The 26,290-nt window shown below is 40.7% G+C and overlaps 1 protein-coding gene across 1 annotated transcript; it reads right to left on the reverse strand.

Annotated features, from left to right (window-relative positions):
- kitlga (kit ligand a) lies at nucleotides 1-26,290 on the reverse strand. The gene is made up of 10 exons (XM_047596703.1): nucleotides 25,991-26,290; nucleotides 9,256-9,363; nucleotides 8,979-9,035; nucleotides 8,407-8,562; nucleotides 8,089-8,269; nucleotides 6,063-6,116; nucleotides 5,367-5,464; nucleotides 5,094-5,203; nucleotides 3,821-3,885; nucleotides 1-3,653 (listed from the first exon to the last, which is right to left on the reverse strand). Exons 1-9 carry the CDS (start codon nucleotides 26,003-26,005, stop codon nucleotides 3,855-3,857), a joined length of 810 nt encoding a protein of 269 aa, XP_047452659.1. The 5' UTR covers nucleotides 26,006-26,290; the 3' UTR covers nucleotides 1-3,653; nucleotides 3,821-3,854.

Genomic DNA, 26,290 nt, shown 5'->3' on the forward strand with positions numbered 1-26,290 from the left:
TCAATAAATAAAAGTTGGATACATGTACTTTATTCATATTTCATATATGTTGTTTACATTTATACAAAAATACAGAATACAGTAGAGTTTTCACCCAGAATACCAACCGGGCAATAATTACATTTGCTTTTTGGCACCCAGACTTATTTCCTGCCTAGAGCCATTTGATTTACCCACTGAAGTGGAATGGATTGGATAACTCATGCCCAAAAGCACTGTTCGGGATACAACTGTGTTCACACACAGATCACACAACAACCCACATAGGAACAGTATTTAAGGGCAGTCATTCTCTAGACTAATGCATGAAATTGCTTGGTTTCTGAGTTCCATGCATCAGGCATACTGACTGTTTCTGGCTCTCATATAGACAGGAAAATGGGAGACCATGTTCTTTTTTTTTCTTTCTTTTTTTGATTTCGTGTTTTGATTTTGTATTTGTTCACAGCTTAGACCTGTTGCAGCTAATTATATTCATAGACTATGTATAAAAAGCAACTTTTGACATAATATATCTTGATTGTTAGTTTGTGGCTAGACTAGCCTTTATCTCTGTCAGAATACTGGGCACTGCATTTAATAGTCTTCATGTAGAGAAGCATAACCTAAGGATGATCAAAGAGAAAGTCTCAGGTATCAGGTCTAAACTGCCATAGATAGCGTACGCCAATATTACTCAAAAATGCATCTTTGAATGAAAACAATCAGATTAAAAGCTTTGAAACTGCAATACTTTACCATGACGCTAATTTCTCATATATCCCTGCCAAAAGTACCGCTGCTGTGGAGTATATGGACACCAATGTGGTATACTTTTTCTAACACAGACTCAGCTCTACACTGCCATAGATAATATGGCACAATAAGATGTCACCATTAATAGCGCTTTTTTTCAAAAATGCATTTTTAAATCAATAATTTTATCCTGCAGTTTAACAAAACAAACGATACTTAACCACACGAAAGATTTCCAGCTATTGATGCTGAAAGGTACTGTTGATCTGAACTATAGGAACACCAATGTGGTATACAGTTTTTTCAAACACAGATTCAGTTTTGTACAATACACTGTTGTCTCCTATAAGAAAAAAAAGCCCAACATATAGTCCCAAATACACAGGAAACAAACAGTTACCAAGTGAACGGTTTCCTAAAGGTTACAAAGGCTAAAATGTAACATGTGGACAGAAATGTTACAACCACTGCAGTTTGTTCTGCTGATAGTTTTCTCTTACCAAAGCTCTGCTTTACCACACAAAGTGTGCATAATCATAACTGGGCACAGGTCAAGCCAACTAAACTCTAATTTGAAAAGAAAAGGGGAAGCATATCAATTGGTTTGTTGAAGTGAGATTATTTCAATCTGCCCTAAAATGATCTCTCCACTTACTGCTAGCACAGGGAGACATAGACAGACCTTTGACATTTACACACAAGTCAGTCACACTAATCAAACAAGGCACAAAACCAAGAATGGACATGGTACAATGTAAGACCACCAATATGATAGAAATACTAGAACTAGAAACAAATGTTTGTGTCCTGCCACTTCTGTCACTGTCTAGTTGCCTAATTGGATAGGTCACAGCCAGCGTGCCCTGTTGACACTTCTATCTTTTAGTCACTGACGAGGTCAATGATCAGTTTATTACCTAGAATTCATTGTCGATTTATTTTGTGTTTGGGAAAGGCTTTTGTGGGAGTCCTCATACAGCACTGAAGGAAAAACCCAAACCATGCAATTGACTGCCAAGACGTAATTATTCAAATGCTGAGTCACTTGTGTTCATGGGAGTGACTTTAGATAGATATGTTAATCCCACTGCTCTGCTCTGATAAGATCTATTATCACTGAGGCAGGGAGCACCTCGGCTCCTGACTTCTCAGATTTATGAGAGCGTCAAGTTAGTGAGTTGGGGGACTGGTCCCTGTGGCCTTGACAATCAGTTAATCTGTGTGAATTTAACAAACTCCCCTGCCATTTGCTTCAAATTGACTACCAGTGCGTAAATGATTTCTGGACCATTTATGTGGATCGTTCATTCAACAGGGAGCGATAACTTTTTAAACTCACCATATTGCATTTTGAAAGTCACACCGTTGTGCTACAGTTCGGTATGCGAAGGAGGCAACTTTAAGGCAAAATAGATATTTAGGTTTGCATGGCATTCCCATGTGGTGGGCTTCATGGATTGTAGAGAGAACTAACATGCGTTGTCTGGAAATATCACAAACACAGGTGTCGTCCTTCAGCAGCTGTTTCGGTTACATGCACTAACTATCTTTGTCAGATTGTCCATAATGGGTTTTATTATGCAAACACAACACTAATACTGGACAAAGGCAAAATCAGTAAGAACAGATTAAACCTTGTGAGTGCAGAACAGTCTAAGCTGGATGGTTGTGTAGGTACATTGGGTCGTTGAATAAACAGTCAAAAACAGATATCTTAATATAAAAAGTGATATAATATGGTATTTGTTTATTCGATTTTATTATATCTGTTTCCTTTTTCAAATTGCGTCACATTTAGTCTCTTTTCCAATGTGAATGGTCATCAAAATGTCTGATGTAACAGTTTCTATCTTACAAGCATAAAGGTGAGATAAGTAAAAAAAATATAAAGGCATTGTAGAACTAACATAGTATGGGAGTCCCATTGTTGTCTATGTTATGAATAATTCAGCTTTAAATTAAAAAAAAAAAAAAACCTGGATCCACAGAAGTCATCCCTGATAGTTGGTAGGAGAATGTCATTGCAGATTTCAATAGTCTAAGTGTAAGTTAGTCAAAGCAGCATATTTTCTATATGTGTGTGTGTTTTTCCATGTAATCCATTCACTCAATCTGAATCACCAGAGCCATACAGTATATACTAACAACAACTTATAAGAAAATATCACTTGTTCAGGAATGCGTTTGTAGCTTTATGACGTGTTACTATACATATTGTTCTTTAACTGTAACCCATTACTTGAAACATTTCAGTTCCATGAACACCAGCAGCTGAGTGCTGCCGCCAATAAATAAATACATCATGCACGCCCCCTCCCCCTGGGTACCTACCCCAACCAGACAATGTGACTACACCTTGGAACTACAACGCTTAACATTATTATTCTTTGGGAAACCCGAGACTAAAAGGAAATTGTGGAGCTGCTGAGGATGTGATTAACTTGAGGGTCATCGGAGGTAGTAATTCATGCCTCAGTTCATACAAGAGATAACCGCTCTCTGCTTTGTTCTTTGAAGATGAACCGGCAGGCCAAAAAACGCAGGTGGTCTGGAGCAATGTGACGATGAAGCGGCAAAGTTTTCCCCAAAACGCTGATGTTGCAGCACGTTCTGATGGATTAATTGGAGCCAGAGAATCCAGGTGCAGAGGGCATGGGGCGGGGTAGGAGTTGAGGGGGGGATACAGCTAAAACCTCAGTCTTGTTCAAAAGCATGGGGTTAATGCAGTCTCATGAGAAAGGCAAGCCTGTCCACACAGTATCAGGCGTGATTTAACCAGAAGAATCTTGGTCACAGCAAGTGTTAACGTGCCACAGTGAATCTGGAGAACAGTCAAAAACAGGCCTTTCACCTCACTATGGAATTCAGCTTCACGTTTGCTTTTCACCTTTGGACACCAGCAGGAGAGGAGTAGAGCCCTGTGAGAGAGGTATGTGGAGAGATGTGTTAGGTTGTTTCGTAAGGGCAATACAAGTCAGTTTTATTTACATAGCATCAATAAGGTTCCACCAGAACTTGAAAACCACAGAGTAAGCACTAATGCAACAGAGGCAAGGACAAACAAGATTAATGTGAAATATCTCACCAAGTACACTGAAGAACAACAATGGGTTGAAGCATTACACTATTTCAATGACGTTCAGCTTGTTTCTGCAATTGGACAGAAAGAAAAAATATTAGACATTATCCAGTAGCAATAATATTGAAAAATAATACATAAAAAAGAGTGGCTTTCACATGACAAGAGTCAAACACTCCTTTCAGCACACTGTCAGACAGCTGTAAGCTTAGACCTTGCCTGACTTCCTTGGAGACTGACTACTAGACCCTAAGTTCAAACTAGTTGAACTTAAAACGATGAGGCATGCCATCCAGCGTTTTTCTGGAGAAGGGGCCGCAGGGCTGCTTTACTGCAAACTCACTTCATGACAAATTAGCAGCTGCACGTTTCATAAACCACTCAACGTAGTCAGTGCTCATCGTGTGAAAGAGGCATGAGACTAAGAAACATGACTGAGAAGGACCTTTTCACTTATTGATCGGCAAAGAATGGCTGACGTGCGTGATTTGTGTTTCACCTCCAGATCCAATCACACTTTTATGCCTGTGAATGTGCATCACACAGTTCAGTAAAAATACAGTTCGGCTAATGCTGCTTCTGCTGAACACTCTGTCTTATATTCAGCAGGGTTGGAAAGATCTACAAAAACCTTGGATACATCCCTTGTAAGTGCCCAGCTTCTACATTCCCTCTTCTACCAAACTGTGTGTGACTGGCTGTGCCTGTGAGTTCAACTGAGGTGGGTGGGTGATGCCTAGCTAGTGATCTGTGACAGCACCTGCTTCTTACTTGTTGCTCAAATCGTCCACACAGACACTAGATTTTTAAATTACATTTAAAGGGGTGAATTATATGAAAATTCCAGGCTGTAAAACCGTGTGTTGGACACATTAGGTTTGTTTTGAACACAACTGGATAGTCCTACACCAAATCAGAGTCATTCTGTAGTTGTAGAGTTCAAATTCAATTCCACAGTACTCAGATGACAATGACTACGACGCTGTTACTTCTCTGTCCATCACTGGATAAAACCAAGTATTTGAGCGGCCTGGCAGACCTTTGTTGGAGCTGAATGAGCTCCCCAAGGAACAGCTCAAAACTTCTGCTACAGAATTTTTTTCCAGTCAGTCTGGCATCCAGGCTATGAATACATAATACATGTTGCTCATTAGGGGCAGAGCAACTAATCCACTTACCTAAAGTTACCTAAAGTGGAATAGTTGCGTGACCAAATTTTGCAATGCAATTATTAAAAGAGCAAAACCAACCAACTAAAGGGAAAAGAAAAACAGCCTACTTTTCTGATATTTCAGCATCTAGTGGAGGTGCAGTCCCTTCTGTTCCTGTGAAGAGTCCTTGTTCTCCAGCATTCTGTTGGAGATCCTCCTCGTTCCTTCGTGATCTGACCTGTATGGAAACCACTATTAATTCTAAAGCTCTCACCACCACAGCTCAGATTAACACAGTCTGCACTGGATCTGTCGAAAGCTGAAAGGCTGCAGCCAGTTGTCATAAACCTCAATGCTGAGCAAAGCACTGTCTAGCTGCCAGGAGTCAAAGGTCAGCTCACCTTCCACACAAGCAGGAATACGAGGGCTAAGAGTGGAATGAAGAGTAAGGAGAGAAGGCTTCGCTCCACCACCTCAGGCAGCAATCTAGGTGCTTTATCTGGAATGGTAAACAGAACTGAAAATTAGAGGGCAATTACATTTTTCTGGAAATACTGGTTAAATCCTGTCAGCCCTGGGCAAGGATGGATTCGACCTTCTGTGTTTTTGACATCATCTAAATAAATACAGCTGCACGGAGCTGTTAAACCACAGACTTAAAAAAAACAAAAAACGTTAAGACACAAATGCTGAATGATTTTTTTTTTTCGAAAAAATTAAACATGAATACAAGAATAGAAACAATGTTTAAGCCGCTGTAAATGTATTACAGTAACCATCTCCTTACATCTCTTCATGCTGACACCACTTTAGAAAGGATTTGTCTATTATTTAAATGTGTCCCTCACTCAAACAGAGAAGACAAAAAAACAGCAAGACAGGTAGGCAAAAAGCCTAGGAGACGCAAACAAGATAAGACAAGGGACAAAAGACGTGATGTGGAATTTGCCCTGCAGAGTGTCATTAATCAAGTGACTGCCACTCAGGTGAAATTAGGTTACTCGCTTTGGAATGTGCAGAAATACTGTAGCAGCTAAAGCTAATCTGACACACCAGCTTGCCTGGTTTTGCAACTGAATTCAAGCAAGCCAACTTACGTGCTGTGCAGCCAGTAGAGCACCCGGGGCCTTTACTGCTGGGAGTGGGTGACACTGTGGGGAAAGCAAATAAATGAAAAAGAGATGGATTGGTGAGTCTGGAGTTACGAGGAAACACAAAAAAAAAAAAACAAGTGGAGGGACGAAAAAGAGAGGGAAGAGAGGAGCGTCACTGTCTGATGATGAAAACCTTTCATTGTCAGGTGCTAAAAAGTTACCTCAACGCCACCTTTTCTACCCTCCCCTCACACACATAAAAGACCTTATCCAAGCACTCCGGCAAAGAAAAGCCAAGCGCTTGGGAAGATTGGAAGATTGCTCTGTAATCAACACGTATACAGTCAGGTTTCGGCCCCTTTCTTCCCTTTCACATGAGCTACCTTGGGACATCTTCCCTCAGTCCTGTGACTCAGCTCTATCTCAATGGACCGTCTAAGCGTCGAGACCGCTTTGAGTTTTTATCTTGCAAAGTTCTTGTGCAGAAATAATGGTACCTGGATTAAAAGCTTCTTCAAAAACGGCCACAGGAGATCTGTCCTAAATAGAGCCCGTACACAATAGTCCAAAGAGGGTGACGGTAGTTTTACAAGCACAAGTTAGCTTGTGACTGGAATGCAGCTGGTTAGACTTTGTAGACTGGCTTCAGAAAATGTGTGTGGGAAGTGTGACCTACATTGTCAACTGCTGCTCCTTAAGAGCTGGTTACGAAATCCAACGCTTTTCACGCGCTACCCAATAGAGCAGTGGAGAATCTTGATTGTGGTGCTGAACTATTTAAATTTCATGTATTAGACCAGAAGCAATGTCAGCGTTAATCTGGACAGCCCACAGACCCTCCTGTAAATAGGTTTTAAATACGTGCTTCTGAGGTAATGGCGACTGATACATGGTGGAAATGATGAGAAAAAATGTTGAGCAAATGCTCCCATGATTGTAAGTAGTTTGTTGTAAGCAAAATAAAAAAAAAAACGTCACAAACCACGTAGAGTGTCTGCTTGGCAGCCAATCCAGTGATCTTATCTTTTACCGATAGAATCGTTCATTCTTTGACTGATCTTAACAGTGAAACTGAAAAATTATCAGATTTTTACCAAAGGCTCTCATGACCGAGCAAAGGACTCAGCGTTCGCGATCTCTGCATTTTATTGCGTTGATGTGAGAAATATTTTCTACCACAATATGGTGCTTCAGCCCAATTATCAACAGCCTGTAATCAAAGTAATAACCTTTATTTAACCAGGTTTGTCTCACTGAGGTTTAAAATCTCTTTTTCAGGAGAGAACTGGCCAGGACAGCAGCACAGGATACAGTATAAGATTCAATTAAAACAAACAAACAAAAAAACAAACTGGCCAAATTAAACTACTTATAACATTTGCAGGTATGGGCAAGCCACATGTTCTATAGATTTAACAAGACGTATAAAATCATCAAAAGATGCACTTCTGGTAAATGAAAATGTTGCTGCTAGAAATCCCGCTGACCCTGCTCAGTAGGCAACATGAAAAGACAAATCCAAAATCTCAGCGTGAAATCCAAACAGCTTCAAAAACATCAGCTACGCTCAGGGAATGGAGCCGGACTGATCTTCTGCCAGTCTTGTGATTTTCCTGTAGTGTGCTTTGGATTAAAGGATCACACACCAGATGCAATGGACATGAGTGAGTGGCACGCAGCTTGTGGTGCCGTCAGCCCTATCAGAGAGAATAATGGAACAGCATCAGGTGTTCAACGCCGAAGCTCCCGATGAGGAGCCAGCATGTCTCTATAAGACATGATGTACGTCTCACTGAAGGAAAACTTTCTGCACAGTTAACATTTGCTCCTCAAGAATTTAACCCTATGGTAAGTTGTTGCCCTTTTCATCTGCAGTTAATAGTCTTACCCGCTACAAACGATCCAGTGACAGCAGAGCTGCAGTTAATGACTGCTTCATTATCCATTACTTTCTGCTCTCAGTTAAAAACTTGAATTCAGAATTGAACTGAATTCATTCATACAACACAAGCACAGAGCAATTATTCACCTTGTAAATATTCTTTTGTTGTTACTGTATACGGTGTGGTGGGACAGGGAGGAGGATCACAGTCATCTGAATCTTCTTTATTCTGTGCAGCTGTGAGGAAGTCTTTGACAAAGTCAAAGTATCGCTCCGTGTGCCACCCATCTTCCCTGTAGTGGCACTCAAAATCATACATGGTCATCTCCTGCAAATACAACACAGGCCACACTTAATTTGAAGTTGTACTCACTGATTTTTGTTGCATGCGGTGGCTGCATAAAGACGTAGCTCACACAGCTGACTGTTTTTTAATCTATTAAAAAAAAGAAGAAAAAAACGTACCAAGCTTTGACCCATTGCGAGCCGCAGTTCTTGGAGTATTTGGATGACTATGCTAATGTCGTTTCTATTGGATGAAATGTTTCCAAACTTGTCTGCTAAATCTTGTAAACTTTCTTCCAAGTAGAAGACATTTAATTTCACCCAACACATCCCGCCCTACAAGGAAAAGAAAAAACAAAACAGAGACATGGCATTAAATACATATATGCTGAGTCAGATACATAGTGCCTAATCGCGGTCACCATAAGTTCAAAAAAAGAACTCTCTCAGTAGAGTGGATATCCACCGGAGATTAATCATCCTCCCAGTCAGATGATGCCTCACAGTTAAAACAGCACTTACCACATGACACTTTATTTACAGTAAGTGGGATACACTGAGTAAGTACAATAAGAGGGTTTCTTTCCCTAAGGAAAATGACAGCTTTGTGACTATAATTAAGGACATCACTTGAATTTACAAAAACAAAACAAAATAAAAAAAGCTGGGCGTGTGTATATGCAAAATGTCGTTAAGTCATTAGGCTGACAAAGGCCTGAATGTAGTTGAGTGCGCGTGGCACTGCATCTTACCTCTTTTTTTGGAATGTAGCGTACAGGAATTTTGTAATCTTTAGGAATGTTTTGTCTCTGTAAAAAGAAGCAAGCAGAATACAGTTAAACCACAGACAAACCCCATGAAATGCAATGCTTTAGTACTTGGATTTGTACGCAAGAAAACTGCAACAACACACAAAAACTAACCCTGTACGACATTTGTTGGTCATCCAATGTGGATAAGGTACCAGCCAAAACTAAAATGGGGATCCAGCTAAAATCTAAAAGATTTAATTACCAGTATTGAGCTTACCAAAGTAGAGAGTTTAGAGATGTCATCGGTCACTGGGTTGACGTCAAGTGAATCTGAAAGTACCCCAAGCGTGAACAACAGGAAACGGACACAGATGTGTATCCAACTCTGAAAGGTTGAAAGAGAAGGACATGTTAAATAAGAAAATCAACTAAACATCCTTCAATGGGTGAGAGTTTCTCTGCACACAACAATGTTGCAATGCAACATTTCGTAAGTGACTTGCAACCGTCGAAGCCAAAAAGGACAAAAGTCGTGCCACACCTAACGGCTACTCTATCCCCAATCCACTGAACACATGCACTAGAAACTTGCACAAAGTAGGCCTTTCTTTTTGGATCTAAGCAAAAAACAATAAAAGGCTGTGGTATGCAACGATTTCACACTAATTGAAATGTGTGCATGGCCATGACAGTGCCGCATTGACTGGCTCATTGGTTGTACCAAAGTATTTTATGTATCACAAAGACAAAGTAGCCCTGAGTTGTAAATCAGTCTGAAGGTCTAATCTGATGGATGCTTCCTAGGGATTTGCAACAGTGACTGCATCAGCTTCGTTTACAGAAGCACGTAGCAGCAAACTTCATCTTCATCTTACAACTTTTTGGCCACTGTGACAGAACCGCGAGGTCTGTTAAGACTCAACATGCTTTTTCAATCCACACATTTTGATTTGCCACAGAAATGTAATAAAGAACATTAAGAATGGCACGGCTAACGGAATAGAAGTTTTTTCTGCTGTGACATCACAAACAGAGAGAAGGCGCTGATCATATTTTCTTGACTTTTTTTTTTTTTTTCAGAATGAAGGTAAATTAGTCCTGGCTTCTTTCTGGTTATGTAGTGTCAGCGTATCCGCCGGATAATACATAAGCAAATCCAAACATTTTGCCTTTCTTTTACATTTCTGTCAGAGCAGCATTCTGAACATTCCTGCATGAGAGAGCAGTGTTTGGAAAGCTCTCCTTCGTGCTGGGATGACTGATGCTGCTGTGACACAGGTAAGTCACCCGGAACGTTCACCTGCATTTATATACTTGCGTGTCGTGTTTTGTGTCAACTTCTAACGGCGTAAAGAAACATTTTGTCATCCAACATGTCCTGCTGACACAACATGGCACTTGTCTAGAGCTCTTAGCGCTTTGAAATCAAAGGCTTAACCACTCATTTTTTGGCCTTAATCAATGGTTAATAATAATAATAATAATAATAATAATGATAATAATAATAATATATTATACAAAGTTTTTAAATGTATATACTGTATACTGTGTACTTTATACGCTGAGTGTACTCTTTCAGGTATTGCACTGAAATTTCATTTGGATGTAAATCTAAATGACAAATAAAATCTGTCTGAGTCTAAGTCTAAAGTAGATGCTGACACACTGATAGGAACAAAGACTTTGAGCAAATACATGGGGTGATTATAATAAAAGAAACAGTGTTGGCTCTCTTTTGTAATTGTGCTTTCTTGAACTGGAAAAAGATGGATTTTGAGATTGCGAATTTGGAGAAGCCTTAAAGTTACGCCGTGCAGGTCTGCAGAGCAAAACTTTACAAGCAGTGAAATTCCTGCCTTCCCACCGACGGACAACTGATGAATGTAACAAAAGACAGCTAGAGAGCAAACGGGGTAAACAATGTGCCATTCATTAAAAAACATTTTTTAATTGGCCTTGCTTTGCAGAACTTTCCTGGAGTTATTTCGCAGGGTTTGGGGCCAACCGTTGTCCTTCATTTGGCTGACCTCCCACCTCTTCCCTGTGCCAATATGACAATATTACACAATGAAGCCACAATTCTCCTCTTAATGTAGATTACGGCGAACTCTGAGCCATGGCCCAAACAATGCAGTCACCCTGAATGTGAACCTACTCTTGAATAAAGCTTTCACAGAGAGTGGAATAAAGAGATCATAGTGAGCTGAGCCACGTCTAATCTTCAGGCAATTCAACAAGTACAACAGGATTTTGTTCTTCAGTTTATTTAAGCAAGGGTTTGTTGGACCAGGCTCGCTCCTTTGCAGCAACTTGAAGTCTCATTCATAGTTGTGCACATTCATACATACATAGAGCATTTCCTCTGCCAGCTGGATGATTCAGATCAGTCATTTTTAAATTGTCAAGACAGACTCCGCTGCCCACGTTCCTCCTGCTACTATAAGTTAGTCAAACGGAGCCACAACAGGATGAGAGTGGAACAATGATCCATCAACGGCAGGAAAGGCCGAAGGAAAAGGGCTACGTAAAAGGCGAATGTAATTCAATTCGGAGCTTCTACCGCTTGCCAAAACAAATCGTCTTTGAATGGCAGACAGGGACGCCGTAATGAATCATCTTATTCGCTTCAACTTGAACTATATACATAAGCTTTCTGGAGGTGCATGGGAGCTTTGGGGACAATTTTAATCCTTGTGGTGACTGACTCTAAATGTTGTATCTCAATACAGCAGGTCAAAATTCTTGTTTCGGCCTTCAGGAAAAGATGCGGTTTAGCCACAGATCTATCCTGTTTCCGAGCCCTGAACAGCTACGTTCATTCCTTAGCTTGTTAGACTAAGCACTTATTACTGTATCATTGAAACCCAGCGCTTTGGATTTTAATAGTGTGCTTTGTCCCAGCAAATCATTTCAAAGGATGGAGTGCCTGGTTGCCGAAAATGCCTTCACGTCAAACAGACTTCAGCCAATAAAGGGAATTATTTTCATTTTAGTTGAGCATGGGCAAAAAAAGCATATCAAAAATATATAAATGGAGGAAAAATGCAAAAACTAATGAAAATGAAATTAAAAAAAGAAAAACCAGACACTCCAGATTCACTTGCAGAGTGAGCTTGCAATGACACATTTTCCTCCAGGTCATAATTAGTCTGTTGAGCCGTCTTTGCCAGTCCATTTCAGTTACATCAAAAGTTAAATCAAATGCAGTCATCAAACAAATATCAAGGTTGCTTCTATCTGCACACATGTTCCGTAGGTGCAATAATCAGTCAAGGGATTAAAAAGGTTACATCTGCACTTGCTGACGTCGTCGTAAAGCAGAGCAGCTGTGACAGGCTAGCAGCGATCATAGCTGCCAGTCACTGTCATTTACCCCTTCAGTCGTTTACTGTGCTCTTCTAAATCTAATGATTGCCCCCCCCCCCAGCTTATTATTTGTGAGAGCAACTATGGCAAAGTAAGCACAGCAGCATACGCGGTGTGATGTGAAACGTGAGTGATGATAGCGATAGATATTTATGAGACAGATTCACAGCCCATGAAACAGGCCAGCTGAAAGCCACGTCACTAATGTTAGAGGCAGATGGGCTTTGCAGGAGGGAGAAACTAATTCGGTGTTGACGGCGGTCCAGATTTTGCACTCTCCGACGGCCTTCTGGTTTTACATCATGTGATGCTATTAAAGGTCTCACTTAAAGTGGATTAAAGGAAATATTATGAATAGCCCTTTTGTGAGCACCCAAAAAGGGAATCATTTCATATTTTTCTACATTGTTTAATTTAAGGATTAAAACATGACACGATGTAACATTTTCTTTTATTGGCTAAGCCAGTAAATTGGATTATGTAATTGCTAACACTGAAACTGCATGCCCCCAAAAAGTTTGAGTGTCTGTGGCAGGGTTCCCAGATCTGGACTACCACCAAAGTATAATTAACTTCTGCTTTGCTTCAATGCTTATGCGTCCTCTAGGATTTAAGGAAATCCATTCATATGTTTCTGAGATCCTGACAGACAATCCAAGAGCCAAAGCTGTAAGCTTTTTATTGGATTTAACAAGGTGCATTCGCATTCAACGCACATACCTCGACATGTCGATCCCCAGGTTACGATATTAGCGTAGCAGACGTTTCAGGAGCAGACCCGCAAACCAAGGATTTCACGCGAAAGACAAAGGATCTTCTACTGACTCAGCGGGTACTTGCTAATCTTTGGCTACCAAAGTATTGATCTGTCTAGACTGCTCTTGTTGGACTCTGTAAAACGTCCTCTGCTGTGCAACAAATCATGTTCCTATGCTCTCACACCACTATACTGGGATTTGTAGAAGTTTAGGTTATCTGCTGTTATATTAGTCCTGACGCCACATTCACATTGACATTGACATGTAAGGTTAAAGGTTCCATTGGTTGATTAGAAGCCAATAAAATGCATATGACGCCGTGACTGCACCGAAAATGAGAAATCAAGATACAGTAAGTGCAGCTGCAACTTGCGGAAAGTTGTAAAAGTTTATGACATGGCAAGTAGATTAGCAGTAGTAGATTTTAAATGAGAAGGAGCTGTAACTAAAGACTAAAGACTACGTTATGGAGACTTGCTCCATAATGTAACCAAAAAATAGTCTAAATCAAGGACACTTTAAATGCTGGTTTATTACTAGATTATATATAAATATAGATTCGAAATTAATATTAAGTTCTTGAAAAAGAAGCTATCACAGATTTCATCCATTCAGCATATGTATCTGTGTTAATGCTAATTTATGCTTTCTATGTCTGCATATGTACGCCAGTCTTTGCGATATAAATTTAACATATGTGCTGCAATCACAGTGACAGCTTGTTTCTTAGAGAGGTTTCATGGGGACATTCAGCCTTATTCAAACCTTTAGAATGAATCACTAATCACTCCTGAGTACAAGGACACACAGATGGCATGAAACTCCTGTCAAGAAATGGTTCCAAATTCTCCAGACTTCTTGTGCTACGTCTGCCCACTGTGCTTGGACCGGGAAGGAAGCAAACTCCTGAATAATCACCGACTTGGTGGTTATGTCCAAGCTGTGCGAAAAAAAAAAAAAAGAAAAAAAGTGAAAATATCTGATCTGACTGAGCCTTCGTGTGTTTTTCTGTGTTCCACTAAAGAGCAATGACCCCACAATAATAACCCATCCAAGCAGCAGACTGACAAGTAGGAAAGCACATGCGGGCGCCGTCCGCGTTCCAAGTCTACGTCAGTGCGTGCTCACAGAAACCATGGACCTTTACTGCGGTTGACATAAATCACCACAAACTAGTCATGAATGCTTATTTTATCTTATTTCAAAATAGACTGAAAGTTGGTGTTGGACATGTCAAAATCCACTGGCTGCTATGTAAGCTTTAAGTTATTGTAACTATTCCTGCCAAGACAAAATTACAAAATTATATAGATAGATAGATGACACATGAACCATGTGTTTGTGAAACCAGACGTAATCTTAATTGTCTGGGGAAGTTTAGCGGATGGCTGTTTCATGGCAACATTATTATGTTAGCATAAAGCTTTCCTCTAATCATTATTTGTTAGGTCAGAGCTTTTCAATTCACACGTTTGCTTACAAAGGGCGACTTCCACATATCGATGACAAATGTGTTCTTAGCTAACGTGCTACGGAAATTCTTTGAAAAGAAAACACTTGAACCATTAATGGGATGTCAAATAAAAAAAAACAACGAAAGAACATTTACATTGTGTTGCAATTGAGCGTTTGCTCAGTCTTTGATCTGAGGAAAAGGTTGACGATAAAAATGGTGAGTAAACTATGTACGCATCTTGAGCTGCATAATGCTTCCAGAATTCTGCACTCCTGCATTAATGATGTTGATTAAAAACGTATGCAAGGAGACTGTTTGGAACTATCTTGCTTAGATTCATTTATTGGTTTTGGCCGTGTGTTAACATGGACGCATTCTTACAAAAAAGGAGACGTGTCATTTTTTTCGTCTGAAACCAAAATATATGCATTATCATGAGGCTGCGGTAGTATGGACCCTATACACAATGCCTCCTGATGCTGCCTTATCTTATCGTGAGCTGCACTGATACGATCGAAAGAGAAAGACGAGAAAACATCTTAGTTAAATGATACCCATGCAAAAACAAACACATCTTGTTTCTACGAGTTCCAAAAATGCTCACGGATTCCCAGCGCTCTGTTCAGGCCAAACATATCAATAAACACCAAAGCTTTGGTGAGAAAAGTCTTAAGGCTCCGACGGATTTCTTTCCCATACTAAGAGTGGTCTCAGCAGATGAGAAATAAAGGAAATCAAGGCTTTTTTTAATTATTATTTTTATTCTAACAACAGCAGAACCAGCTGATAGTAGCCAAAAAGAGTCACACATAACCAGCCACCCTGAAGCCCTCTTGTCTCCCATTTTCCGGTGCATTACAGCTCTCACGGAGTGTTACAAGCCTGCTCTCACTCATCATATTGAAGATGATTACCCCCTCCGTCTCATTTTCCACCAATACTTTGAACCCAAGGCGTCATTAGCTGAACAGGCTCTCCAGACCGCCAGCCTCGTGGCTCTCTTATCCACATAATCTCATAAAAGCGGAACACAGGACCTTGCATGACATTAGTCCGCCATAGCAACATACAGCCTGTTTTGTTAGAGAACTGGGCATTTGATCCTAATCTTTTTGCCTCCATCACTGTTTTGAATCCTGCTGGGAGACAATCATTTCCATGTTTCATAATGAAGATTAAAAGAGAGGCAGATGGACATGCAGAGAAAACACCAGGCTGCTGTTGTCATCCAGATGTGTTGGGAGTTGACCCAGACTCAGGTGAATTGAGGTTTCATATGAATTCTTCATTGGGTTATTTATTTTTCTCTTTTTTAGCTGTATTTGCTTTCAGTCATTTGCCCTTCCGTGCTGCATTTGTAGAACTGCCAGCTTTTCTAAGCTGACCAGGAAGTACCCTTGTTACAGTCACATGTCAATATTTAACATTTCAAAGTGGCCCTTTAGTCTCATAAAGCCCATAAAGATCAAAATAGAGATATCGCTTTCATTCTCATCTAAATTCCTTGTTAGAGGTTTGTAATGTGTAATTAGTCTTGTGTGTACAAGTCTTGATAAAAAAACAACAACAACAACAACAACAACTCAAAAACTGCACACTGGAATTTAAAGTGACCAGAGCTCACTTACTCCAAGTGTAAAACAAATGACCATCCAAGACTAGTCAGCTGCTGCCGTCTACAGAGGCCCACTCACAGCTGCTAACCCTGACTAAATAAACTTCAAGGTAACAGAGAGGAGCCAGTCAATTAAGTTGATTCATACAGAGGCCGACTAAAGAGGACCCATCTGATGAGGCTGGGGTGGTTCTTCCCACCGACAAGCGCTGTGCACATATGACAGTACTATCTCTGGATGACGCTTGAGATCAGAGATTAGAAAAACATACCACAACAAGCATTTAATACTTACTGCTTTCCAAATGAAAAAAAAAAACAAAAAACAAAACAAAACAAAAAACAAAGCAAACATTATTACCAGACAAAAGCAGTGTCTGTGGGTTGAGATGAAAACCACTGAGTACCTGTGTTTGAACTTTATGACCACAATGACAGTTAAAATGTATTTCTATTGGCTCTTGCTCTAAATAGGTATGACTGCTATGTCACTATTAGGAACTCACTGCGCTGATTCAGCATTGAATAACAGGGGTTGCTGAGGTGCTAAAAATGTTTCAGCAGTTCTTTATCTGCACAAACAGACAGCAGAATTTTTATTTTTATTATATTTACATTATATTTAAGTTGTTTTTTTTTTTGTTTTTTTTTTTTACTTTGGCTTCTCTGGCCTAAGGGCTAAATACTTGACTGACAAGCATGAATGAATCAGGCATTGATGCAAGTGATGCATTCCCCACTGTGGGATAAACGAAGGATTATCTTATTTTAATAAATGGTTATTTTGTATTCAACCATATATTTGGGAATTACTGCCCTCCAGAGTAATGAAATGTGTTACCAACAGCTGAATAGATAGAGACAAAGACCTCAAGGACTGAGATCAATTAAACCATATGGCTACAATAAGCAGGCTGCCACATGCAGGACAAAACCAAAATGCCACATTTAAGGCAACATGAAATCAATCAGCTTTGTAGTGTCTACAAAACACTAGGAACAAACAGCTCGTTCCTAATGTGTCTGGACCTCACAGGGCTTTGATGGAAATGAGAGAAATCCTGCTGTGTTAAGCAGTTGCTTTCAGAAATCAGTGTGCAGAAAACGTTCTGATCTTTTAACAAAATATAGCGTCAGCGTTTGGGATTGGTGAACACCCAAATAACAACACTGTGGCTGACAGGAACAACAGGAAGCGAGAAGAAAATAAAGTGGCCGTTGGTTTGAGGAGCTGTTGTTTGGCTGTTTGAAGTGATGTAACGAGGCCCTACTCAGATTACTGTCTCTGGGACTTGCCCCGGTGTGTGATTGAAGAATTATGTCCCTATATGTTAACGGACTGGGTGAACAATCATTGTGTTTTACTGTCAAAGTTGCTGGTTTCTGTGTATCTGAGATCAGCCTGCTACGGACACACATTTAACACCCCCCGCCCGCCTCCGGATGAACCCAGCCATAAATTACCCAAATAAATTGCTGCTTCTTTGGAGGACATGTTGACTTGAACTGTGGGTGCTTTGATTGCAATCACATCATCTTGTTGGTGTCTAGCAGGAAATCTGATCTCGCTACTTAAAGCAAATTTGCAAGGGGGGAGGATGAAGATAAAATGCACTTGATAACTGTATGCTCTGTGTTGTTTTCCTTGGAAAGGAAAAGCGATGTTTTATGATCCTCTTACAGTCCCTTTATATAGCCACATCACTCGCTGTGTCAACAAACAACGGGTAGGACAGAGCTGGTTAATATGCACTAACTGCAGGAGGGGAATTTGGCCGGGACAACAAGGAGGAAAGTTGTGCAACAGTTTTTTTTTTTTTTTTTAATTTGATTTCCTTACAGATTCCCTGCCAAGTTTTTACCTTCACAACTTCTCAGTCACGTCTCAGCTAAATCTCTTCCTCGTCTTCCTCTGGTATCCATAAAATCCTGAAAAGAAACTGTACAAACGTTGGTCTTGCGCTTCATCCTCGGCTGTCACCCTGCTGTTAAACAGCTCATTGTGGACCAGTTATTGAAATTAAATTCATATGTTATGCTGTCTATTTTCATAACAAAGGGAAGTGCTGCTGAATAGCAACATGTGCCCGGTGCCATTAGAGGACAGCTTCGCTGGAGGGGAAAACCCGGTGACTAGGAAAAATGCGCCACCCGTTTAAAAAATAACAAATGTATCTTCCTTCAGATGGTATCTGCTGTATTCTGTGGCACGCAGCTGAACAGACAGACACGGAAAATGTAACATTATTGCACTTGCATCAAATGTGGTAGAGAGATTACAGCTGCCTTTTTGGGGTTTTGCAGAAGCATGATGTGTTACACAACAGCGTCTGTGTCAGGTGTGGCGTGTCCGGCTGTCCCTGTTTCACTTTCACGTAGACTGCCAGCTTAAAGGAGCGAGCTGCCCACATTCCAACTCCGTACACTTCAAACATAATGGGGAGGCGGAACAAAAGAGCAACAGTCTCTCTTGGGAGTGAAAGAGGTTAAGAAGACTTATTTCAAATTTCTCCAAAGTGTCTGTTATCCATAAAGCCCAAGGCTATTCATGTTGGACAGAAAGTTCAGCAGCTGCTTGTAGATATTTTTTTAAAGTGGGAATTTAAAAATAAGAACCAAGGGCATAAGGGTGAAGGAAATCATATAATGAATTTAACCAGTCATGCCAAAACTGACAATAATTGCAAGAGACAGCCCTTGAAACCTCAAAGACCAGTTTCAGTTAAAGGTACAATGTGTCAAGTTTAAAGCATCATGGACTTGACAACTCACTGAGGAGTAAAGATGGCTAACATAGATCCTTACTCCTTTGGAAGGATCTTTGTGGTTTACATCCCAACTTGAGGACAAACCGATCATGAGGGAACTGTAATTTCCAAGTAAACAGACCCTCAAACACGGGACAAGGCAGTTCTATCTAAACGCCCTAAGGCAACTGCTCCAACTCAGATGTCTGAATATTCACGTAGCATGATGCGATGCTGGTGAAAACATCCAGAGACCTTTGATGCATAAGGCACCTTGTGCTTCTGTTAATTATGTACGTTTAAGACAAGATGCCAATCTCACACAACTGAGGCCTCTAGAAGAGCTCAAAAGCAGATGACCGCAGTATGATTAGGGTGCTAATTGAATTAGAGGTATCGTTGCAGCAAAGCACCAGATCATCGCCAGATGATGTGCCTTCACTCATTCTGTGACAGCATACAGAAACCATATCAACTGAAAATCTCCATTTTTTTTTTTTTTTTTTTTTTAACATGGAAATCCTCAGCTTCTGATCTGTCAGGACTCTTTTAAGGCAAAATGACAGTGGGAGGATTTTAATTATCTTCTTAATCAACATTTATAATAGGGAAAAGTACAGATGCCAGCGAATGCAGCCAATGAACAACGAGACCGGGCTGGTTGACTGCAATGAATTTTACACATTATGCAGTGGATTAAAAAAAAAAGAAAGAAAAACATTCCACATGACTTGGAGGGGGAAAGAATTTTCCCAAGCCAAAACTGAGCAATGAATCCTCGCACAAAAATGTGCTTTGATGTTTTCCAAAATATTCACAAAAACAATCATATGAGAGAGAGAGAGAGAGAGAGAGAGAGAGGGTGCAGATCATGTTCACACTGTGAACTTAGAGAATGTGTCTTGGCTAAACCAGAAGGAGCAATGAAACATTTTCATATTTTTTTTGGTGCCACTTAGAAATACCACACGGGAGATATTTAAATGAACGCTCGGTGTACCAGCTGAAGTGCCAGCATCAAATATCAGTGGGTGCCGTATATGCACTCTCAGTGCATCAGTCAGATTTAAATGAACCGCTCATCTTTAATGCAAAAGAAAAGAGAAGAGGAACATGGCATGGGCAGGTAGAGCCAGGTTGATATCAAATATTAAACACTGGAGAAAAAAAGGTTTTCTAAGAGGCTCCTCCACCTGTCCTTCAGAGCTAGTGTAAGGAACAAGTCAGTATTAAAATAAAAAAAATAAAAATGCAATATCTGTGTTGGCCAGGGCAAGGACAGTCATATTGTACAAACAGTAACAGTAACAAACTGAACGATTTTTTTTCTTTTAATTTCTCAGATGCACAGCACAGTGATGTGGTGGTTAGTGTTGCACAGCACGAAGGTCCGGGTTCGAATCCGACTCGGGTCTTTCTGTGTGGAGTCTGCACGTTCTCCCTGTGCGTGTGTGGGTTCTTTCTGGGTACACCGGCTTCCTCCCACCATCCAAAGACATGCTTGTTAGGTTCACTGGTGATTCTAAATTGACCGTAGGTGTGAGTGTGAATGGTCATCTGTCTCTATGTCTTAGCCCTGTGATGGACTGGAGACCTGTCCAGGATGTACCCCTCCTTCCCTCCCAATGGGATAGGCTCCAGCCCCCCAGAGGACAAGCGGCTGCAGAAGATGAGAATGAGAATTTCTCAAATCTCAGAGCATTGCTCCAGAAAAGGTTTTCTAGGAGGGTCCTCCTAACATAAAATGATGCAAACCCAGAAATCACATTTGAAAAACTGGAACCAGCAGGTGTGTTGCTCTTCATTTTCTTGCTTTGCTTTGATCTCAGCGGTGTAGGTGGAAAGTGTTGGACGCAGAAATCTCTCTCTTATTCAGTATTTTCTACGTACAGTTAGAAACTATTTTAATGGTACTCCTTAGTGACAGAGACGTATAAATCACGCAAGGCTGCAAGTAGTGCATCAATTCTGCAATTAGAATCTGGATACATACAGCAGACCATACTAAACAGCAATTAGGGAGTAATTTCGCACACATTTTTGGACTTCAGAGGAGAGAAAATGAAAAGTTGCTGCGTAAACTGCTGTTAATTGGCTCTGACAAATGCAGCACTGAGGATTCTGCTACAGACTTCCTGCCAGCCTACAGAACAAACCCATTAGCTTGGCTCCGGTCGTGTGCCGCATTCATGTGACAGTGATTTCCCTGCTAATGCCTGCATTCACATGACACCAAGCACTTTCTTGTACAGAAGCAAGCCCAAACCCAGGTATGGTAATAGTTTCAACTCATCCAACCAGTCAATTCAAGTTTGCACGCCAGTTCGAAAATGCCTGCAGGAATTTCCAACTGACAGATCATAAGCATGTAGTGGTTAAAAGATCCAAGTTCCGTAAATATTGTTCACACTTAGAATACCTCAACTGTGGCTGACTTTAGAAGCACATTATGAGATTCCTACTACTTCCTAGTGAAAAGATACGCACACACGTAAGGTCCTCTGTCACATTTTGGAAGATGAGTCCAAGAGATCTTGTGGTTTCATATTTAAAACATCACAAAAAATAGTTTAACACCACCAATTCCAAGCAGGGAAAGATGCAATTCAGTGCAGATGCAGCCTTCATTCTAAATAGACTGACTCTATGACATGCCCCATCAAGGCGCCATTAAGGTTAGAAACGCTCTTCCCTGATTGTGAGACAACACACGATGTCTTTTTGCTGCAAAAATAAGAGATAAAATGCTGCAAGGCCCGGCCTGTGCAACAGAGGAACATCCTGTAACTCAAACCATGTTTGCTTTTATGGACTGCGTGCTCTTTCCCAAAAGGGCAAAGCCAGCGTAGCGTCTAAGACCATGACTACACACAGCTTAGGGGCAAATTAGAGAATTTTGTACAAAACAGTTTCGGCAAACACGTGTTTGGTCTGATAATAAACACAAACATAGGCACATCACCAGAGGATCCGTCAAAGTGATCTTTGAATCCGATTATCCACTGTTCAGCCACTTAACGTCGCTGGGAGATTTTTTTCTTTAGTATTGAACTCAGGTGGGAGACGGAAAACTATGTGGTCTTTGCTCGGGCAGTATGTAGTTCCCCCCAAGGAAAAATTGCATTCCCTTTGTTTGGAACTGCACGATGCGAATTAAGTGAGAGGTCTGCAGCCAAGATCAAACATCAAATTCGTCAGCTTCAATTCACTTTTGCACAACAATGTTGCACTGTGCATGTACACTTTGTCATCTAAAATGTCCCTGTAAGTCACTGGTTGACCTAAAAAAAACAAACACACACACACACACACACACACACACACACATATATATATATATATATATATATATATATGTTGATGACAGCTCCTCTGACGGCAGTTTCTGCCTCATTCAAGGTCTTGGAAAAAGGCTCCAAATTTACCCAGAAGGCATAAAAACGATGCACACAACTGAAACAAACTGATTTCAGTTTCGCCAATAACATGTGATCGCCGAAGATAAATGAACTTCTTCAACCCTACATGACTTCAGGGTAGGTGATGAAAAAAAAAATAGTAACACAAAGGATGAATGAGTCTCACACTGCATTAGGTATGCATCAGGTATATGTGTAATTTTATGGGACCAGTGAGTTGGATTCAGTGGCATCGAAGTGTGAGGTTGCAGAGTGAAATATGCCCATCACACACGATGCGTGTTATTGTATGAATTCACAGGAATAATACTTAGTGCACAAAAAACGCATTGAGGTTCAGGCGGTTAAACCCAATAATGTGGTGGTGATGGATATCACTTCACACAAACAAAGGCTGTGCAGCCAGGTATGAGCTGTGATTAAGACATGAGTCATAAGGAGCAGTTGATATCCAGCCCTGACAAATGAAAACATTCATCACTAATGAGAGGTTGTTATGTGTCTGTTCACAACAAGAGAATATATAAGACACTGCCAACGTACCAAGGAAATTTTTGGGAAGGAGTTTTGTTTCAGTAAGGTGTGAACAAAACAACTGAACTGATGTTCACAGATACCACGGAAAAGATGAGGCGAGGGAATGCAGTGTGGCTAGAACCATGGGTCTATGCGTTTTTTTCTTTTAAATCCCACTTCAAGCCCCACTTCAGAAGAACTTAACATTTGACTTGTGCATTCTGAGAACTTTCACAGCCCATCATGCTTCAATTTAACGTTTCTTTTCCTGCTGTTCTCATTATTAGCGTAACTAATTCATTCAGCTCTGATTATTGGAGAGTGAAATTCTGACACATTAACACTCTCTTTGCCACAACGCCCACCTCCTGCATGCTTCCCAGAACATGTGACATAATACATCCAAGGATGCAGGCTTGTCTGTCATTTCTTGTCATGCTCTGCTGTCCGCCTTAAGACCTTTAAAAGAATGGACACTGATAAAATCTGATTCAGACATTGCGTGCTGGCCCTCAGCAGGTCAGAGGCCACAACAATAAAGCTGAGGCAAACAGAGCCTGAATTATATGAGCTGTGGACCTGTGGATTTATAGCCTGTAGTGGATCTTGGCTCCTCCGACTGGGTGTATGTTTAAATCACCCTGGTGTCAAAATACTCGAGTGCCCCTTCACCTGCCTTATGTGTCTTCCCCTGCATGGAAATGTGTAACCTGGGCAAACAGCTCAGCCAGTCAACAACCGATACATGATCACAGACATCTGACTCTGGGGAGCAAGCATTCACGAAGCAGACAGGTCGAATGTCACTTGACTTATCCGACTACTTATCTGGAATTACTGCCACTAAATTAACAGTGAATAAGGATAAATTCCTTTTTGTGTCAGGAAGTACACAGGGGGCCCAACACGTGATGTCTCTCTAAACCTCCCACAGCTCAAAGCCATGGGAGCCATGGTTGACTGGCATCAGAAAACTAGCGCTCCCTACTGGTGCCAAATGTTTTGTGAAGGTGTAAAGGTCTTTACAGGCATTCACACACTCGCATGCATCTTGTGTCAGGGATTTCCTAAGAATCTTTAGTTAGATTGTGGTTTATCTACCATTATTACAAGGGTGGATCTAAGAAAATTACCATGAATAGCAAAGGTCGATGACCATTAAATCTACTGTAACAATACTATGACAGGTTCTAAGCTCCTTTGGAAACATGAATAAATAAAGAACAGCCAAGCCTGGGAAATATTATAAAAGTTTCCATTTGTATAACAAATTCCAGACAAGGAGCAAAATTATATAGACAAATTTGTTGCTTTCTACTTGTGATTACACGACAGAAAAAATACCCTCATGCTGTGACAATATTTGTACCTAAATAGAAGATGAAAGGTACCTAATAATGCAGCCAGACACGGAGCTGAACTTACTGTATAACTTCATTAAAAAAGCACAAAGGAAGGTCTGCGCAGAATATGATTAACAGCGACGGAGATACCCACCCTTTCTCCAGGAAACTTCAAAGACTCTCAACCCCAGATGCATCCACGCACGTATACACTCTGCGATATCCATATTAATCCAAAAAGCGTTTAAAATCCATATTAATGTGTTTCACGCCCTTTTATTTATTTCTGTCTTTACTGTCTTGAAATTAGCGTAAATTGCCAAACAAAGGCAGGCAGAGATTAGTCCAAAAAAGTATTTTCGTTTAGACAAATTCTTGTCCACAGAACACACATTAAATGTGCTTTCTGCTGACCATATTTACTCAGATTGCAATGTAACACATGAGGTCTTTCAACTGAGAGAAAAATATTTGTCTTCACTTAGGACATTAAAAAGGTGTTTCCATTTAGAAGTAGTTGGCTGCCTCGAGGTGGTCCTTATTGGTATAGATGAAGGATCAAACCTTTCATTCACGCTTACACAACAGTGATAAAAAAAAAAGTAAACTTCCAGCAGAAATGTTAAAGAAACGCAGGGGCTTGCCTAAAATAGCAAAGGTAACCCTAATCTAAGACAACAGTCTTTAATTTGCATACTTTCAGGCCAGCCGCGTCTCAGGCCACAGATTAGTGTCAGGGCTTGGAGGCAGAGCCTATGCTTGTCTTGCAGCGCATGCAGAGGAGGAAGATGAATAACCCGTAGAGCTGCGCGAACCGGTCGTCAGGCGCTGGATGATAAGGCACATAAATTCTCTACATTAATCTATCTATCTATCTATCTATCTATCTATCTATCTATCTATCTATCTATATATATATATATTTGTCTCTGAGCACACTTGGACAAATATCCACCAATACAAAACGAGATTTATGCGCGCAAAGGCAGAGACTGGCACCCTGTCCACCCAATTCAATCAATCTGATTAAGGCCGCTTTAATTTATCTGCTAATGATTTGCGTCGACCAGGAGAAGTATGTGCACGCCAAGCATCACAATTCTTGGAAAAGCGAATTGTCATAACAGTAAGTACTTGTAATTTTATTCGAGTTTAGGCTGAACCGACGAGCAGTCAGATCGCTGCTTTACGGATGTGTGCGTAAAGTAGCTGATTAACTTTGATCTACATAGGAGAACGCGTGTAAAGTGAATTTCTCACCCTGCACGTATTCATTATTTCACATGCAATCACCCTTTAAGACCTGAAACCCAAATAAACGACCATTACGCAAGGCGCAAACCCTTCCGAGAAGACTCAGACTGGCGCCGTTACTCTAATTGATCGGGCAGACATTAGGTGCGCTTCTCTTCCAACGAAATACGGAAGACGTGGATACGGGACAGATTGTCTCGACCGTGCACAGGTGGAGCACTTACGCGGCTTCAAGGAGAACCGCAGGTTTGCGACAGTGGTTCCGCATGAAGACGCAATAAATTTAGTATGAAGTAAATGAAACGTTGGAGCTCAAATCCACTCATTTAAAACCTCACTGCTTCTCGTTTGGAAACAATACATAACAGAACTGGTAAGAATTAGGAATCATGGCAAATCTGAACGGCTTTCTGGTTACTTGCGAGCAACGTGTCCCGATGCACCGAAAGAACCACAACTCGAACTGTTACAGTTCCTAGAATTAAAAAGAATGTGGAATTAAAAAACCCGCAACGAACAAGCAAAAATAGTCACTTACTTTTGACTTCTTCATATGGAATGACAGGAGTAAATCCAGTGTGCGCGAAAGCCTATTTTATTTTACTTCTACGGGGAGGAAAGGGGTTGTCATCATCCTGTGTGCACATATCCAATGCCTAAGTCAGAGATATCCAAGCAGAGGAGAAAAAAAGCCCCGAGTGGAATAAAAATAAAAACTGCTTCACATGCGAAATAAAACTTTCACTCTCTGCAACCTGTAAGCCAGCGGCGTGTGGTGTAAAGCCCATCTAGCTACAGCATAGATCCAGACTCTGAGGGCTCGCGGCGGAGGAGCGGG

This window comes from Mugil cephalus, chromosome 10 (assembly GCF_022458985.1).
Source record: "Mugil cephalus isolate CIBA_MC_2020 chromosome 10, CIBA_Mcephalus_1.1, whole genome shotgun sequence".
Taxonomy (NCBI): domain Eukaryota; kingdom Metazoa; phylum Chordata; class Actinopteri; order Mugiliformes; family Mugilidae; genus Mugil; species Mugil cephalus.